This window comes from Micromesistius poutassou (assembly GCF_964030765.1).
Source record: "Micromesistius poutassou genome assembly, chromosome: 14".
NCBI lineage: Eukaryota > Metazoa > Chordata > Actinopteri > Gadiformes > Gadidae > Micromesistius > Micromesistius poutassou.
Genome location: NC_140284.1, coordinates 12,510,604 through 12,527,806, shown reverse-complemented (window position 1 = coordinate 12,527,806; position 17,203 = coordinate 12,510,604). Strand labels below are relative to the sequence as shown.

Below are 17,203 nucleotides of genomic sequence, written 5' to 3'. Positions count from 1 at the left end.
TATACCAAAATGGCAGCAGTATTTATTTTAGATTTATTCTAAATTATACTAAATACATTTTTACTTCACAACAGATCCACCTGGTCCTCCATCCAACCCCAGAATCACAGACACAACCAGAACTACGGCCACATTCAGCTGGGGTCGCCCTCATTATGATGGAGGTCTGAATGTGGATGGATACATAGTTGAGTACAAAAAGGAGGGACACGATGACTGGGAAAAGGCAACACAGACGCTTCTTAGAATTACAGAATATGTTATCGGCAACCTTGAGAAGGGAGGAAAGTACCACTTCAGAGTCAGAGCTGAGAACACAGAGGGAGTCGGAGAACCTGCAGAAATTGAGAAGGTGATAGATCTTATAGATCAGGAATCCCTACCAGACTTTGAGCTTGATGCTGAGCTGAGGAGAACCCTGGTGGTCAGGTGTCGGGCCTCCATACGCCTGTTTGTTCCAATCAAGGGACGTCCCATACCAGATGTGACCTGGAGTAAAGATGACACCAACCTGAAGATGCGAGCTCACATTGACACAACAGAGTCCTTTACACTGCTGGTCATTCCTGACTGCACCAGATATGATGCTGGCAAATATAACCTCTGCCTGGAAAATGTTGCTGGAAAGAAGACTGGCTTTATAAATGTCAAGGTTCTGGACACACCTGGACCCCCAATCAACCTCAAACCCAGAGAGATCACCAAGGGTAGCATTACCTTACAATGGGAATTCCCAATCATCGACGGTGGATCTAAGATTCACAACTACATCATTGAGAAGAGAGAGGCTACCAAGAAAGCCTACACAGTCCTAAGCACTAAATGGCAGAAATGTTCCTTCAAGATCCCTGATTTGGAAGAGGGGGCTTACTACTACTTCCGTGTGTCTGCTGAAAATGACCTTGGAGTGGGAGAGCCTGCTGAAACCCCCGAGCCCATTCGGGTGTCCGAGGCCCCCTCGGCTCCTGAGGATCTATATGTCACTGATGTTTCTTCAGACAGTGCTAGTCTGGCCTGGGCCAAACCCCTGCATGACGGTGGTACCTTGATCACAGGATACGTAATTGAAGCCCAGAAGAAGGACACAGACCAATGGGTCCACGTGGCTGCCATCAAGGCCCTGGACTACGTAGTCACAGACCTGACTGAGGGAGTGGAATATATCTTCCGTATTATGGCGGTTAATGCATCAGGCAGAAGTGATCCTCGTGAAAGCAGGCCAGCCATTATTAAAGAACAGACAAGTACACCATCATTTGACCTGCGTGGCATCTATCAGAAGACTGTGATTGCTAAGGCTGGGGACAGAGTCAAGGTGGAGATCCCAGTGCTTGGGAAACCTAGACCTGTTGTTTCCTGGAAGAAAGAAGACACATCCTTGAAGGAGACACAGAGGATCAACACAGAAACCACAACTACCTCCACGATACTCAATATTAGTGAAATCAAGAGGACGGATGGAGGCCAGTATTCCATCACAGGAAAGAACCTCCTGGGCACTGTCACTGAAACCATCACCGTCCTTGTTCATGACATTCCTGGGCCTCCCACTGGACCCATTAAGATAGAAGAGGTATCATGTGATTATGTTCTGCTGTCCTGGGAGGGACCAGAGAACGATGGAGGCGTTCCCATCAACAACTACATTGTTGAGATGAGGGAGACTATAGGCACTTCCTGGATGGAGCTGGCCGCTACAGTTATTCGGACCACATTCAAAGCAGCCCGCCTGACAACAGGAGTACAGTATCAGTTCCGTGTCAAGGCCCAGAACAGATATGGTATTGGACCTTCCATTGTTTCTGAGTCGGTTGTTGCTGCATATCCATTCGATGTGCCGGGCCAACCTGGTATACCGTCTGTAACATCTTTCAACAAGGACTCTATGACACTGAGCTGGAATGAGCCTTCCTCAAATGGAGGCAGCCCCATCCTTGGCTACAACATAGAGAGGAAGGAGAAGAATAGCATTCTGTGGCAGAAGATCAGCAAGGCATTGGTTGTTGGAAATATCTTCAAATCTACAGGCCTTGTCGATGGTATTGCATATGAATACCGTGTCATTGCTGAAAACATAGCTGGCTTGAGCAAAGCTAGCAAGCCCTCTGAGACAATGTATGCTCTGGATCCAGTAGACCCCCCAGGCAGACCTGTGGCTCTGAACATCACCAGGCATGAAGTGACTGTTTCATGGACAAAACCGGAGGGAGACGGAGGATTCTCCATCACTGGATACCAAGTAGAAAGAAGAGAGCTCCCCAATGGACGCTGGCTTAAAGCTAATTTCAACAACATCCTGGATACTGTTTACACGGTCAGTGGTCTGACTGAAGAGACCACTTATGAGTTCCGTGTGTGTGCCAGAAACTCTGCAGGAGCCGTGAGCACCCCATCTCAGCCGTCAGAGGAGATCACATGCAGAGATGACATTGAGGAACCAAAGCTTGATGTTGACTCTTCCTACAGCAGCACAGTTGTGGTAATGGCAGGAGAGTTGTTCAAATTGGAGGCCAACGTGACCGGTAGACCGATCCCCTCATTGATATGGTCCAAAGATGGTAAAGAGCTTGAGGACACAGCTAAACTGGAAATCAAGTCCTCTGACTTCCACACAACTCTGGTAGGCAAGGACTCCTTGAGAAGGGATGGTGGAGCTTTTACTCTGACAGCAAGTAACCCAGGTGGCTTTGCCAAGTTTACATTCAATGTTAAGGTGCTTGACCGACCCGGACCGCCAGACTGTCTCACAGTGTCTGACATCGCTGCTGAAAAGTGTGTTCTCAACTGGCTTCATCCCCCTCACGATGGAGGTGCTAAGATCGAGTACTTTATCATTCAGAAGCGCGAGACTAGTAGGCTTGCCTGGACCAATGTGGCTACAGACCTTGAAGCCAATAGATTCAAGATTACAAAGCTTCTTAAGGGCAATGAGTATGTATTCAGGGTCATGGCCGTAAACAAGTATGGTGTTGGTGAGCCTGCAGAAACCCAAGCTGTTATTTGTGTCAACCCCTACGTTGCTGCTGACCAACCCCAACAGCCCGAGGTGACTACCATCACCAAGGACTCCATGGTGGTCTGCTGGGAGCGCCCCGAACATGATGGAGGTAGCAGCATCAACACCTACATTGTGGAGAGGAGAGATAAGACTGGCTTACGCTGGGTCAAATGCAACAAGAGGACAGTATCAGACCTCAGATTCAAGGTTTCCGGCCTTACACCAGGACATGAATATGAATTCAGAATTCTAGCTGAAAACAATGCTGGTTTGAGCCAACCTAGTCAATCAAGTCCATTTTACAAAGCCATCGACACCATTTTCCAGCCAGGACCCCCTGGCAACCCCAGAGTGCTGGACACCACCAAGTCCTCTGTTACTGTTGCCTGGAACAAGCCTGTGTATGATGGTGGTTCAGAAATCACTGGCTACATTGTGGAGACTTGCCTTCCTGAAGAAGATGAATGGACTATCCACACTCCAAAGAAAGGGTGGACTGCCACCTCTTTTACCATCACCAGCTTGAAGGAAAACCAGGAATATAAAATCAACATTTGTGCCACTAACTGTGAAGGTGTAGGAGAACCCGCCACTGTGCCTGGTACTGCCAAATCCGAGGACAGGCTGCTTCCTCCAGAGATTGAGCTTGGAGCAGAGCTCCGTAAGGTGGTCTGCATCAGGGCCTGCAGCACCCTCAGGTTGTTTGTCCCTATCAAGGGAAGACCAGCGCCTGAAGTGAAATGGTCTAGAGAGCATGGGGAATCCCTGGATAAGGCCATCATTGAAATTACTCCTTCCTTCACAAGTCTCCAGGTGGAGACAGTGGACAGGTTTGATGGAGGTAAATATATGGTTACTGTTGAGAACGCCTCAGGAAGCAGGACCGCCTATGTGAACGTCAGAGTGTTGGATACTCCTGGAGCACCTCAGAATCTAATGTTTAAAGAGGTCACCAGAGATTCTGTCTCCCTTGTGTGGGATGCTCCCCTTATTGATGGTGGCTCCAGAATTCGCAACTACATTGTTGAGAAGAGAGAGTCAAACAGGAAGGCCTACTCAACAGTCTGTGCAAGTTGTCACAAATCCAGCTGGAAAGTTGGAGATCTGGAGGAGGGAAAACTTTACTTCTTTAGAATTTTGGCTGAAAATGAGTATGGCGTCGGTCTCCCAGTAGAGACTATGGAACCAGTTAAAGCATCAGAGAAGCCTCTGCCACCAGGAAAGGTATCCCTCCTGGATGTCACAGGCACAAGTGTCACTCTGTCATGGGAGAAACCTGAGCATGATGGAGGCAGCAGGATAACAGGTTACATTGTTGAGATGCAAGGTAAAGGCAGTGACAAGTGGACCCAAGTTATGGTCTCCAAGTCCAATCAGACAGTTGTATCTGGCTTGACTCAAGGAGAGGAGTACATGTTCCGTATCTCGTCAACCAATGAGAAGGGAATAAGTGACCCTCGTGCCCTCAGTATGCCAGTTCTGGCTAAAGATCTTGTCATTTCCCCAACCTTCAAGCTGATTTTCACCACATTCAGTGTAATGGCAGGAGATGATCTGAAGATAGATCTACCATATGCTGCTTGTCCAAAGGCTGCAGTTACTTGGCTTAAGGATGGCATTGCTCTTAAGGAAACAACTAGAGTCAACGCTGAAGCTTCTGAGAAGAATCTTCATATGATCATCAGGGAGGCCTGCAGAGAAGATGTAGGAACATACACGATTAAATTGAGCAACAGCGCAGGAGAGGCTACTACAGACATAAGTGTTGTTGTTCTAGATAAGCCTGGTCCACCCACTGGCCCTATCAAACTGGATGACGTCACTGCTGACAGTCTGGTCTTGTCCTGGAACCCACCAGAATATGACGGAGGCTGCTCCATTAACAACTACGTTGTCGAAAAGAGAGACACATCAACCACTAACTGGCAGATTGTGTCTGCTACAGTTGCACGAACCACCATTAAAGCAGCTCGTCTCAAGACTGGATCTGAGTATCAGTTTAGGATCGCTGCCGAGAATCGATATGGCAAGTCTTCAGTTCTGCTTTCAGAGACCATCGTTGCTCAATATCCATTTGAGGTGCCCAGTCAGCCACGGTCTGCGGAAGTCCAGTCGGTCACCAAGGAAAATATGGTGATTGTATGGGAGAAACCTAGCAATGATGGTGGAAGCAAGATTTTGGGCTACCATGTGGAGCTCAAGGAGAGGAATAGCATACTCTGGGCAAAACAGAACAAACAGATTATCCCAGAGACCAGGGTCAAGGCTTCTGGCCTTGAGGAGGGTATTGAATATGAGTTTAGAGTTTATGCTGAGAATATTGTTGGCCTTAGCAAGGCAAGCAAAGTCACTGAGATGCAAGTCGCCAGAGACCCATGTGACAGCCCAGGCAAGCCAGAAGCTGTTATTGTCACCAGAAACCAGGTGACTCTGAAATGGACCAAGCCTGAGTATGATGGCGGCAGCAAGGTCACCGGGTATGTGGTGGAGAAGAAGGAGGGAGCAGATGGCCGATGGATGAAGGCCAGCTTCGCCAATGTCATTGAGACTCAGTTTGTTATCACAGGCCTGGTTGAGAACCAGCTCTATGAGTTTCGGGTTATTGCCAGGAATGCAGCTGGTGTCCATAGCAAGCCTTCTGACAGCACTGGAAGTATAACTGCGAAGGATGAGGTGGATCCCCCCCAGATTGACCTGGATTCCAAGTACTCCCAGAATGTTATGGTAAATGCTGGAGAGACATTCAGACTCGAGGCCGGATTCTCTGGTAAACCTGTTCCCTCGGTCCACTGGATGAAAGGCAAACAAGAGATAGCTGAAGCTACCCGCTTAGAGATTAAGAACACTGACTTTACAGCCTGTTTGATTGTCAAGGAGGCAATCCGTGTTGATGGGGGCCAATACACATTGCTGGTGAAGAATGTTGGAGGAGAGAAATCTGTGAACATAAATGTTAAGGTTCTAGATAGACCAGGCCCTCCAGCAGGCCCTATTTCCGTCTATGGAGTCAGCAGTGAGAAGTGCTCCATTGCCTGGAAGTCCCCCCTGCAGGATGGTGGCAGCGATGTTTCCCATTACATCGTTGAGCGGAGAGAGACAAGCAGATTGGTCTGGACTGTTGTTGACCCTAAAGTTCAGACCCTGAACCTCAAGATCACCAAGCTTCTTCCTGGTAATGAATACATATTCAGAGTGATTCCAGTCAATAAATACGGAATCGGCGAGCCTCTGGAATCGGAGCCAATGATTGCCAGAAACCCATTTGTCACCCCAGACCCACCAACAGAGGTGGAAGTGTCTACCATAACCAAAGACTCCATGGTAGTGACCTGGGAGAGGCCAACTAATGATGGAGGCAATGCCATCCAAGGATACATAGTTGAGAAACGTGACAAGGAAGGTGTGAGATGGACAAGATGTAACAAGCGCACCGTCTGCGAGCTTCGCTTCAGAGTCACAGGCCTTCTGGAAAACCGCAGCTATGAGTTCCGAGTTTCAACTGAGAACGCTGCAGGCATCGGCACACCTAGTCCTGCAACAGTCTACTACAAAGCTCTAGATCCCATCTTTAAACCAGGCCCACCAAACAACCCCAAAGTGGTGGACTCATCCAGAACAACTGTCTCTCTGACATGGGGAAAACCCATCTATGATGGCGGTTGTGAGATTCAAGCCTACATTGTTGAGGCCTGTAATGGCACTGATGAGTGGTTTATGTGCACTCCTCCCACCGGAATAATCAACACCAAGTTCACAGTCACCAAGCTGCTTGAGAAACACGAGTACCAGTTCAGAGTGTGCGCCATCAACAAAGTTGGTATCGGAGAGCATGCCAATGCCCCTGGAAAAATACTCCTGGAGCAGAAATTAGAGGCTCCAGACCTCGACCTGGACACTGACATGAGAAAGATGATCAACATCAGGTCTGCCAGCACACTCCGGCTGTTTGTTCCTGTTAGGGGACGTCCTGCTCCCGAGGTGAAATGGGGCAAAGCAGAGGGGGAGATCAAGGAGACTGCCCAGATTGACAACACAGGCAGCTATGCTTCTCTTGTTATTGAGAATGTTGACCGATTTGATACCGGCAAGTACACACTCACGGCAGAGAATCCTAGTGGAGTAAAGTCTGTCTTCATTAGTGTAAGAGTCTTGGACTCACCAAGCCCTCCAAATAATTTCACAATTAAAGAAATCACCAAAAATTCTGTCACATTGACTTGGGAGCCGCCACTCTTGGACGGTGGCTCCAAAATCAAACACTACATTGTGGAAAAGCGGGAGAGTACCAGAAAAGTCTATTCGCCCATCACCACATGCAACAGGATGTCATGGAAGATTGAACCTCTTCCAGAGGGTGGAATTTTCTTCTTCAGGGTCCTGGCTGAGAATGAATATGGTATTGGCCTCCCTGCTAAAACCACGGAACCAGTGAAGATTTCGGAGAAGCCCCAGCCCCCAGGTAAAGTCAGTGTTGTTGATGTGACTCGAAAGAGTGTGACACTGTCCTGGGAAAAACCTGAACATGATGGAGGAAGCAGGATCAGCTACTATGATGTGGAGTTGGCAGCAAAGGATAGTGATGCATGGACTGTGTGTGCGAGTGTGAAGGCACTTGAAACCATGGTTACCAACCTGCAAAAGGGTGAAGAGTATCAATTCAGAGTTACTGCTGTTAACGAAAAGGGAAGAAGTGATTCAAGACAACTGGCTCAAACAGTCGTAGCCAAAGACCTTGTGATTGAGCCTTCTCTGAGGCCCGTGTCGAGTTCCTACAGTGTCCAGGTAGGCTATGATTTGAAGGTGGAGGTGCCAATGTCCGGCCATCCCAAGCCAATTATCACTTGGACTAAGGATGGAGCTGGCCTGAAACAGACCACAAGAGTAAATGTCACAGACTCTGCTCATCACACCACCCTAACCATCAAGGATGCCACAAAGGAGGATGGAGGCATGTACAGCATTAACATTGCCAATGCATTGGGATCAAAGGATGCCACAATTGAGGTGATAACACTTGACAAGCCGGGTCCACCCACAGGCCCTGTCAAGTTAGAGGACATCAGTGCTGAGAGCATCACTCTCAGCTGGGAGCCACCAACATACACTGGTGGCTGCCAGATCTCCAACTATGTTGTTGAGAAAAAGGATACAACCACTGTCAACTGGTTGGTAGTGTCTGCCACTGTTGCCAGAACAACACTCAAAGTGGCAAATCTGAAGACGGGTGCTGAGTACCAATTCCGAATCTATGCTGAGAACAGGTATGGAAAGAGTTATGCCATCGACTCAGAGCCAGTTCTGGCCCAATATCCTTTCCAGGAGCCTGGTCCACCAGGAACACCATTTGTGTCGTCATACACTAGGGATTATATGGTTGTTGAGTGGCATAAACCTCCATCTGATGGAGGCAGTGCTATCCTGGGCTACCACATGGAGCGAAAAGAAAAGAACAGTATCCTCTGGACTAAAGTCAACAAATCTCTCATCCAGGACTGCAGGTACAAATCCACGCCCTTGGAGGAGGGAATTGAGTATGAGTACCGGATCTATGCTGAAAATATTGTTGGAATTGGAAAATGCAGCAAAGTTTCAGAAGTGTGTGTTGCTCGTGATCCATGTGATCCTCCTGGCCGCCCAGAAGCTATTATTGTCACCAGACATTCAGTGAAGCTGAGGTGGAGCTCTCCCCAGTATGATGGTGGATGCCTTGTTACTGGGTATGTTGTGGAGAAACGTGACCTGCCTGAGGGACGCTGGATGAAGGCTAGTTTTGCAAACATAATTGACCATGAATTCACAGTCCTTGGTCTGACTGAGGACTGTAAATATGACTTCAGAATCATTGCAAGGAATGCAGCTGGAGCTGTCAGCAAGCCCTCTGAGAGTACAGGTTCCATCACCGCCAAGGACGAGGTGGAGACACCTAAATATGAAACCGATGCCATGTTCAATCAGACTATTGTTGTCAATGCTGGGGAATGCTTCAGTTTGGAGGCCAGAGTGGAAGGAAAACCCATCCCCACTGCCCAGTGGTTCAAGGGAAACGTTGAGGTGGAGAACTCAGCCAGAGCTGAGATCAAGAACACAGACTTTAAGGCTCTGCTTCTTGTGAAGGAGGCCATTAGAGTGGATGGTGGTCAGTACACTCTGGTCCTGTCCAACGTAGCTGGGACCAAGACTGTTCCATTCAGTGTGAAAGTTCTGGACCGGCCCGGCCCATCTGAGGGACCACTCACAGTTGGGAACGTCACAGAGGAGAAGTGCTCTCTGTCTTGGCTACCACCCAGGCATGATGGTGGAGCCAGCATCTCCCACTACATTATTCAGAAGAGGGAGACGAGTCGCCTGGCATGGACAGTTGTCTCCAGTGACTGTGGAGCTACGATGTTCAAAGTAACCAAACTTCTCAAGGGCAATGAGTACATCTTCAGAGTCATGGCTGTCAACAAATATGGTGTTGGTGAACCGCTAGAGTCAACACCCGTCATCATGAGGAATCCATTTGTTCCTCCTGGTGCACCTCAAGAGCTGGAGATCACCAATATCACCAGGGACTCCATGACCGTCTGTTGGAGCCGCCCTGAGGCCACTGGAGGAAGTGACATTGCCGGCTATATAGTGGAAAAGAGAGACAGAGCCGGAGTGAGGTGGACTAAGTGTAACAAACGCAGAGTAACAGATTTACGTTTCAGAGTGACTGGCCTAACAGAAGACCATGAGTATGAGTTCAGGTTGTCTGCTGAGAATGCTGCCGGAGTGGGTCAACCTAGCCCAGCTACTGACTACTTAAAGGCCTGTGATCCTACATTTGAACCAGGCTGCCCTACTAATGTCCAGGTTCTTGACACCACCAAGAACACTGTTAGTTTGGCCTGGCACAGGCCCATATATGATGGTGGCTGTGAGATCCAAGGCTATGCTGTAGAAATAAGCAAGGCTGATGAGGAGGAATGGACCATCTGCACCCCTCCTTCTGGAGTCATTGCTACCAAGTTCACTATTACCAAACTCATTGAGCATCAGGAATACAAGGTACGCATTTGTGCTATTAACAAGCTTGGGGTGGGTGAACCTGTGGAGCTCCAAGGAGTTGTAAAACCCATGGATAAGATGAATCCTCCAGAGATGATTCTGGATTCAGAGCTCAGAAAGGGGGTCGTTGTCCGTGCAGGGGGCTCCATGAGAATCCATGTCCCATTCAGGGGACGTCCTATTCCAGACATCAGCTGGGCTAAGGAGGAAGGAGACCTTCCAGTTAAGGTCCAGATTGAGAATGGTGCTGATTACACACAGCTCTCAGTAGATATCTGTGACAGGAATGATGCCGGAAAGTATATACTCAACCTGGAGAATAGTGCAGGTACCAAGTCAGCCTTTGTCTCAGTCAAAGTACTGGACACTCCTGGATCTCCTCTGAACCTCATCGTTAAAGACATCAAGAGGGACTGTGTCACTCTAACATGGGATCCACCTCTTATTGATGGTGGTTCCAGAATCAAGAACTATTTGGTCGACAAGCGTGAATCAACTAGAAAGGCCTATTCTAATGTTGACAACAAATGTACAAAGACAAGCTACCGCATCACTGGCCTCACTGAAGGTGCTATTTACTACTTTAGAGTCATGGCTGAGAATGAGTTTGGGGTAGGCGTGCCCATCGAAACGCAAGACTCAGTAAAAACTTCTGAACCCCCACTGTCTGTGGGTAAGATCACTCTGACTGAAGTGGCAAAGACCAGCGCCTCTCTCTCCTGGGAGAAACCTGACCACGATGGAGGCAGCAGAATCATTGGATATTACATTGAGATGCAGCCCCAGGGCTCAGAAGAGTGGGTAGTGGCCACGACAACAAAGACTTGTGATGGCACAGTCACAGGCCTCAGCACTGGGAAGGAGTACCTCTTGAGAGTTTCAGCCTTCAACGAGAAGGGCAAGAGTGATCCCCGAGCTCTAGCTGCACCAGTTACAGCTAACGATTTGACTATTCAGCCCAGCTTCAGGATGGCCTTCAACACATTCAGTGTTCAGACTGGAGAGGATCTGAAGATTGAAATTCCAGTGCTTGGACGGCCTGTACCTAAAGTTGAATGGAAGAAGGATGGACAGGCCATCAAGGAGACAACAAGACTGAATGTGTTTAGTACAACATCATCTACTACTATGCATATAAAGGATGCCAACAAGGAGGACTGTGGTAAATACACTCTGACAGCTACCAGTGCTGCTGGAACAGTGACGGAGGATATTACAGTTGTGATTCTGGATAAGCCTGGCCCACCAACAGGACCGTTGAAGATCGAAGAGGTCAGCTCTAACTATGTCAATCTCTCCTGGGAGCGCCCACAATATACTGGAGGCTGCCAGATCAACAACTACATTGTGGAAAAGAGAGACACCACCACTACAAACTGGCAGATTGTTTCCGCTACTATCGCTAGAACCACAATCAAAGTCAGCAACCTCAGGACTGGCACTGAATACCAGTTCAGAGTGTCTGCTGAGAACAGATATGGAAAGAGTTCCTCCATCCTGTCAGCTGCTATTGTTGCTCAGTATCCTTTCAGCGAGCCAGCAGCTCCAGGTGCACCTTTCATCTCTGCTGCAACGAAGGACAACATGGTGGTTGAATGGAAGCCTTCCTCAAACAACGGAGGAAGCCCTGTCATTGGCTATCACCTGGATAGGAAGGAAAAGAACAGCCTTCTATGGACCAGACTCAACAAGCTCCTCATCCCTGATGCCCGCTACAAGACCACAGAGCTGGAGGAAGGTATTGAGTATGAATTCAGAGTCTATGCTGAGAATGTTGCTGGGCTCAGCCCCGCTAGCAAGGTCTCTCAGAGCACAGTAGCCAGAGATCCCTGCGACCCACCGGGGCCCCCAGTGGCTATCGTTATCGCCAGGAACCATGTAACCCTCCAGTGGACCAGGCCCCAGTATGATGGAGGCAGCGCCATCACTGGCTACCTAGTAGAGAGAAAGAAGCAGCCAGACCCACGTTGGATGAAGGCTAGCTTTACCAACATCTTAGAAACTCAGTTCACATATCCCAACATGACTGAGGACTGTATCTATGAGTTCAGAGTCCTTGCCAGGAATGCAGCCGGTATCTTGAGTGCTCCCTCTCAGAGCACAGGGGAAATTACTGCAAAGGATGAGATTGAAGCTCCGGATGCCATCATGGATCCCAAATTCAAGGATCTTACCGTTGTGCGTGCCGGGGAGACATATGTTATTGATGCCGACTACACTGGCAAACCCCTTCCTGATATCACCTGGCTCAAGGATGGAAAGGAAATTGACAATATGACACCCAGAATGGAGGTCACAAGCACTTTCACGCGCACTGTCCTGACTGTAAAGGAATGCATCCGAGTGGATGGTGGCCATTTTGTCCTCAAACTTAGCAACGTGGGAGGAATCAAAATGGTTCCGGTCAACGTGAAGGTTCTAGATAGGCCGGGTCCTCCTGATGGACCTCTTGAGGTTAAGGGAGTCACTGCTGAGAAGTGCTACCTCCACTGGAGCCACCCCACACATGATGGCGGAGCCAGCATCTCCCACTACGTCATTGAGAAGAGGGAAACCAGCCGCTTGTCCTGGACCGTAGTGGAGCCCAAGATCCAGGCCGTTAGCTACAAGATCACTAAACTACTGCCTGGTAATGAGTACATCTTCAGAGTTACTGCTGTGAATAAATTTGGTGTTGGTGAGCCTTTGGAATCGGAGCCTGTGATTGCTCGTAATCCCTTCACTACTCCCAGCGCTCCGTCCACACCTGAGGAAGGTGCCATTACGAGGGACTCCATTGTGCTGACCTGGGAAAGGCCTGAAGATAACGGGGGAGCAGAGATTGATGGATATGTCTTGGAGAAACGTGACAAGGAGGGTATCAGATGGACCAAGTGCAACAAGAAAAGGTTGACTGACATGAGGTTCAGATGCACAGGCCTCAATGAGGGGCACTCCTATGAGTTTAGAGTCTCTGCTGAAAATGCTGCTGGTGTAGGCAAGCCTAGTGCTCCCACTGATTATATCAAGGCTTGCGATGCCACCTACCCACCAGGTCCTCCCAACAATGCTAAGGTCACTGATCACTCAAGCACCACAGTCTCTCTGTCCTGGTCCAGGCCCATCTATGATGGCGGAGCACCTATCAAGGGATATGTTGTGGAGATGAAGGAGCTAGCAGATGATGAATGGATTGTATGCACACCCCCCACCGGAGTCCAACCCACTCACTACACAGTCAAGAGACTGAAGGAAAATGCAGAGTACAACTTCCGTGTATGTGCTTTGAACATCGAAGGAGTGGGAGAGCATGTGGACCTGCCGGGGTCTGTTGTTGCTGCTGAGAAACTTGAGGCTCCTGAGATTGAACTGGATGCTGACCTGAGGAAGATGGTGAACGTCCGTGCTAGCGCTACACTGCGTCTGTTTGTCCCCATCAAAGGAAAGCCTGAGCCTGAGGTGAGATGGTCTAAGGCTGACGGAACCCTAACTGAGCGTGCTCAGATTGAAGTCACCAGCTCTTACACAATGCTGCTTATTGACAATGTGGACCGATTTGATACTGGCAAATATGTGCTGACCCTGGAAAACCTCAGTGGCTCCAAATCGGCATTCGTTAATGTCAGAGTTCTGGACTCCCCAAGCACTCCTGTTAACCTGGAGGTGAAGGATGTCAAGAGAGACTCTGTCTCCCTCTCCTGGGAACCTCCTCTCATCGACGGTGGGGCCAAGATCTCCCACTACATTGTGGAGAAGAGAGAGCAGAAGAGAATGGCTTTCACCAGTGTATGCAACAACTGTGTCAGGAACTCATACATTGTTTCTGACCTTCAAGTGGGAGGCCTGTACTATTTCCGTGTGCTGGCCGTCAATGAGCTGGGTGTGGGACTGCCTGCCTCCACAGAAGCTGTGAAGATCTCTGAAATACCACTGCCTCCTGGAAAGATCACAGTGGTTGATGTGACACGTCACACTGTCAGTCTGTCCTGGGAGAAGCCTGACCATGATGGAGGAAGCAAGATCTCCCACTACTTTGTGGAGATGCAGCCTAAGGGAGATGATAAATGGACTGTGTGTTGTGAGATCAAAGCACTGGAAGCTACTATCAATGGACTTACAACTGGAGAAGAATACTCCTTCAGGGTTACTGCCGTGAATGACAAGGGCAAAAGTGATGCCAAGCCACTTGCAAGCCCTGTTCTGGTGAAGGATATCACTATTGAGCCCATCATCAACCTGATGTTCAACACCTACAGTGTCAGGTCTGGAGATGACCTGAAGATTGATGTGCCATTCAGAGGCAGACCTGATCCGGAGGTCTCCTGGAAGAAGGATGGACATGCACTCAAGCAGACCACCAGGGTCAATGTTCTCACATCCAAAACTTTGTCTAAGATTGTGATCAAGGATACAACTAAGGAGGATGTCGGAAAGTATGAGATTGTCCTGACAAACGCAATCGGTACCAAATCAGCTGAAATTTCTGTTATAATCCTTGACAAACCGGGTCCACCTAGCAACATAAAGGTTGATGAGGTGAGTGCAGACTTTGTCTGTCTGTCCTGGGATGCCCCAAGCTATGACGGTGGCTGCCAGATCAACAACTATGTGGTGGAAAAGAGAGACACCACCACAACTACATGGCAGATTGTCTCTGCCACAGTGGCCAGAACATCGATCAAAGTCAGCCGTCTAAACCAGGGCACTGAGTACCAGTTCCGCATTGCAGCAGAGAATCGCTATGGCAAGAGCCATGCCATTGACTCTGCTCCCATTGTTGCTCAGTATCCTTTCGAGCCCCCTGGCCCACCTACCAACATCCATATTGCCCAAGCCTCCAGGTCTGGCATGCTAGTGTTGTGGAGCAGGCCTGCCAGTGATGGTGGAAGCCCTGTGATTGGATATCATGTTGAATGTAAAGATCAGAGCAGCATCCTCTGGACAAAGGTCAACAGAGGCCTGCTTGCAGAGAACCAGTTTAAGATGTCAGGAATTGAAGAAGGTCTTCTGTATCAGTTCAGAGTCTATGCTGAGAATATTGCCGGCATTGGTCTATGCACCAAAGCAAGTGAGCCTGTCGCTGCCAGGGACCCATGTGATCCCCCACACAACCTCCAGGTTACCAACATAACCAGAACCTCGGTCTCCCTCCTCTGGGAAAGACCTGAATATGATGGTGGAGCCAAGGTTGTTGGCTACATTGTGGAGCGAAGAGAGCTTCCTGATGGACGATGGCTGAAGTGCAACTTCGCCAATCTGCTGGACACCTACTTTGATGTCACAGGTCTCACAGAAGATTTGCAGTATGACTTCCATGTCATCGCTAAGAATTCCGCTGAGCTGTTAAGCGCTCCCTCTGAGGGAACAGGGCCTATCACCGCCAAGGATGATGTAGATCCACCCGCTATTACCTTAGAGGAGAAGTTGCGACAGTTGGTTGTTGTCAAGGCAGGAGAGATAATCAAGATTGATGCTGACATCACAGGCCGTCCCCTCCCTGTTGTCTCCTGGTCCAAGGATGGAAAGGAGATTGAAGCGAAAGCTAGGTGTGAAATAACCTCCACCAACTTCAAAACCACCCTCATAGTGAGAGACATTATCAGGAAAGACTCTGGACAGTACGTTCTGACCCTGCAGAACGTTGCAGGGACCAGGGCGGTGGCTATCAACTGTAAGGTCCTCGACAGACCCGGGCCCTCCTCTGGACCACTGGCGGTGTCCGGCTTGACTGCAGAAAAATGCAACCTGGTCTGGGGGCCTCCACAAGAGAACGGAGGTGCTGAGATCATACATTATATCGTGGAGAAACGGGAAACTAGCCGCCTGGCTTGGACTCTGGTCCACGGTGACATGAAGGCCACTACATGCAAAGTTACAAAGCTGCTCAAAGGAAATGAGTACATCTTCAGAGTCAGAGGTGTCAACAAGTATGGAGATGGTGAGGCTCTGGAGAGTGAGCCTACCAAGGCTATGGATCCCTTCACCATCCCGTCTGCTCCAACTAACGTTCAGGTCACCGCCGTCACCAGCGAAGCCATGACTATCTGCTGGGAGAGGCCGGCCTCTGATGGTGGCAACAGCATCTCTGGCTACGTCATCGAAAAACGGGAGAAGACTGGTCTTCGTTGGTGTCGCGTAAACAAGAAGCCTGTCTATGACCTGAGAGTGAAGGCCTCCAAACTGCGTGATGGCTGTGAATATGAGTACAGAGTTTTTGCAGAGAATGCTGCTGGTCTTAGTGCTTCCAGCACCCCCTGCCCACTCACCAAGGCTGAAGATACACAGTTCCTTCCTTCACCCCCAGCTAAGCCCAAAATCATTGACTCTTCCAAGACCACTGTTACCCTGTCCTGGAACAAACCACTGTTTGATGGTGGAGCACCTGTGATTGGCTACAGGGTAGAATACAGGAAAGCATTGGATGATGAATGGATTATTGGCGTTCAGAGCACTAAAAACACAGAATTCACAGTGGTGGGGCTCACTGCTGGGACTGAATATGTGTTTGTTGTAAAGTCTATCAACAAGATCGGAGTCAGTGAGCCTAGCCCTGAGTCAGACACACAGGTAGCCAAAGAGAGAGAGGAAGAGCCAGTCTTTGACATCAGCAATGAAATGAGAAAAACTCTGATTGTAAAGGACGGAAGCTCCTTTACAATGAAAGTACCATTCAAAGGCAGGCCTGTTCCCAATGTGACATGGACCAAGGCAGATGTGGACTTGAGGGTCCGTGCAGTCATCGACACTACAGACACCTGTACCTCAATTACCCTGGAAAAGGCAACCCGCGAAGACTCTGGCAAGTACACCATCACCTTGTCTAACGTTGTAGGAACAACCACTCTGACACTTAACGTCAGAGTCCTTGACTCCCCTGGACCTGCTACTAATGTGGAGGTCAAGGACGTGACCAGGACCTCTGCTACGGTGACCTGGGATACTCCGGAGAATGAGGGAGGTGGACCAGTGAAGAACTACCGGGTGTATTTCCGAGAAGCCAGTAAGAAGGGCTGGACCATGCTGACCGACACCTGCCACAGACTAACTTACAAGGTCTCAGACCTACAGGAGGGAATGGTGTATTTCTTCAAAGTTACAGGGGAGAACGAGTACGGAACTGGTGTTTCTGCAGCAACCAAGGAGGGAATCAAGATTACAGGTACTACATTATAACATTTACAAAGCAATGTACTC

At 49.1% G+C, this 17,203-nt stretch overlaps 1 protein-coding gene across 3 annotated transcripts in view; it reads left to right on the top strand.

Moving 5' to 3' along the window:
• ttn.2 (titin, tandem duplicate 2) overlaps positions 1–17,203 on the top strand; it is a 192,346-nt gene that overhangs the window by 141,713 nt on the left and 33,430 nt on the right. For all 3 annotated transcript variants that reach the window (XM_084478397.1, XM_084478396.1, XM_084478398.1), the window contains one exon: positions 75–17,168. In XM_084478397.1, the coding sequence (XP_084334523.1) occupies positions 75–17,168 (17,094 nt within the window). The remainder of the gene's footprint in view (positions 1–74; positions 17,169–17,203) is intronic.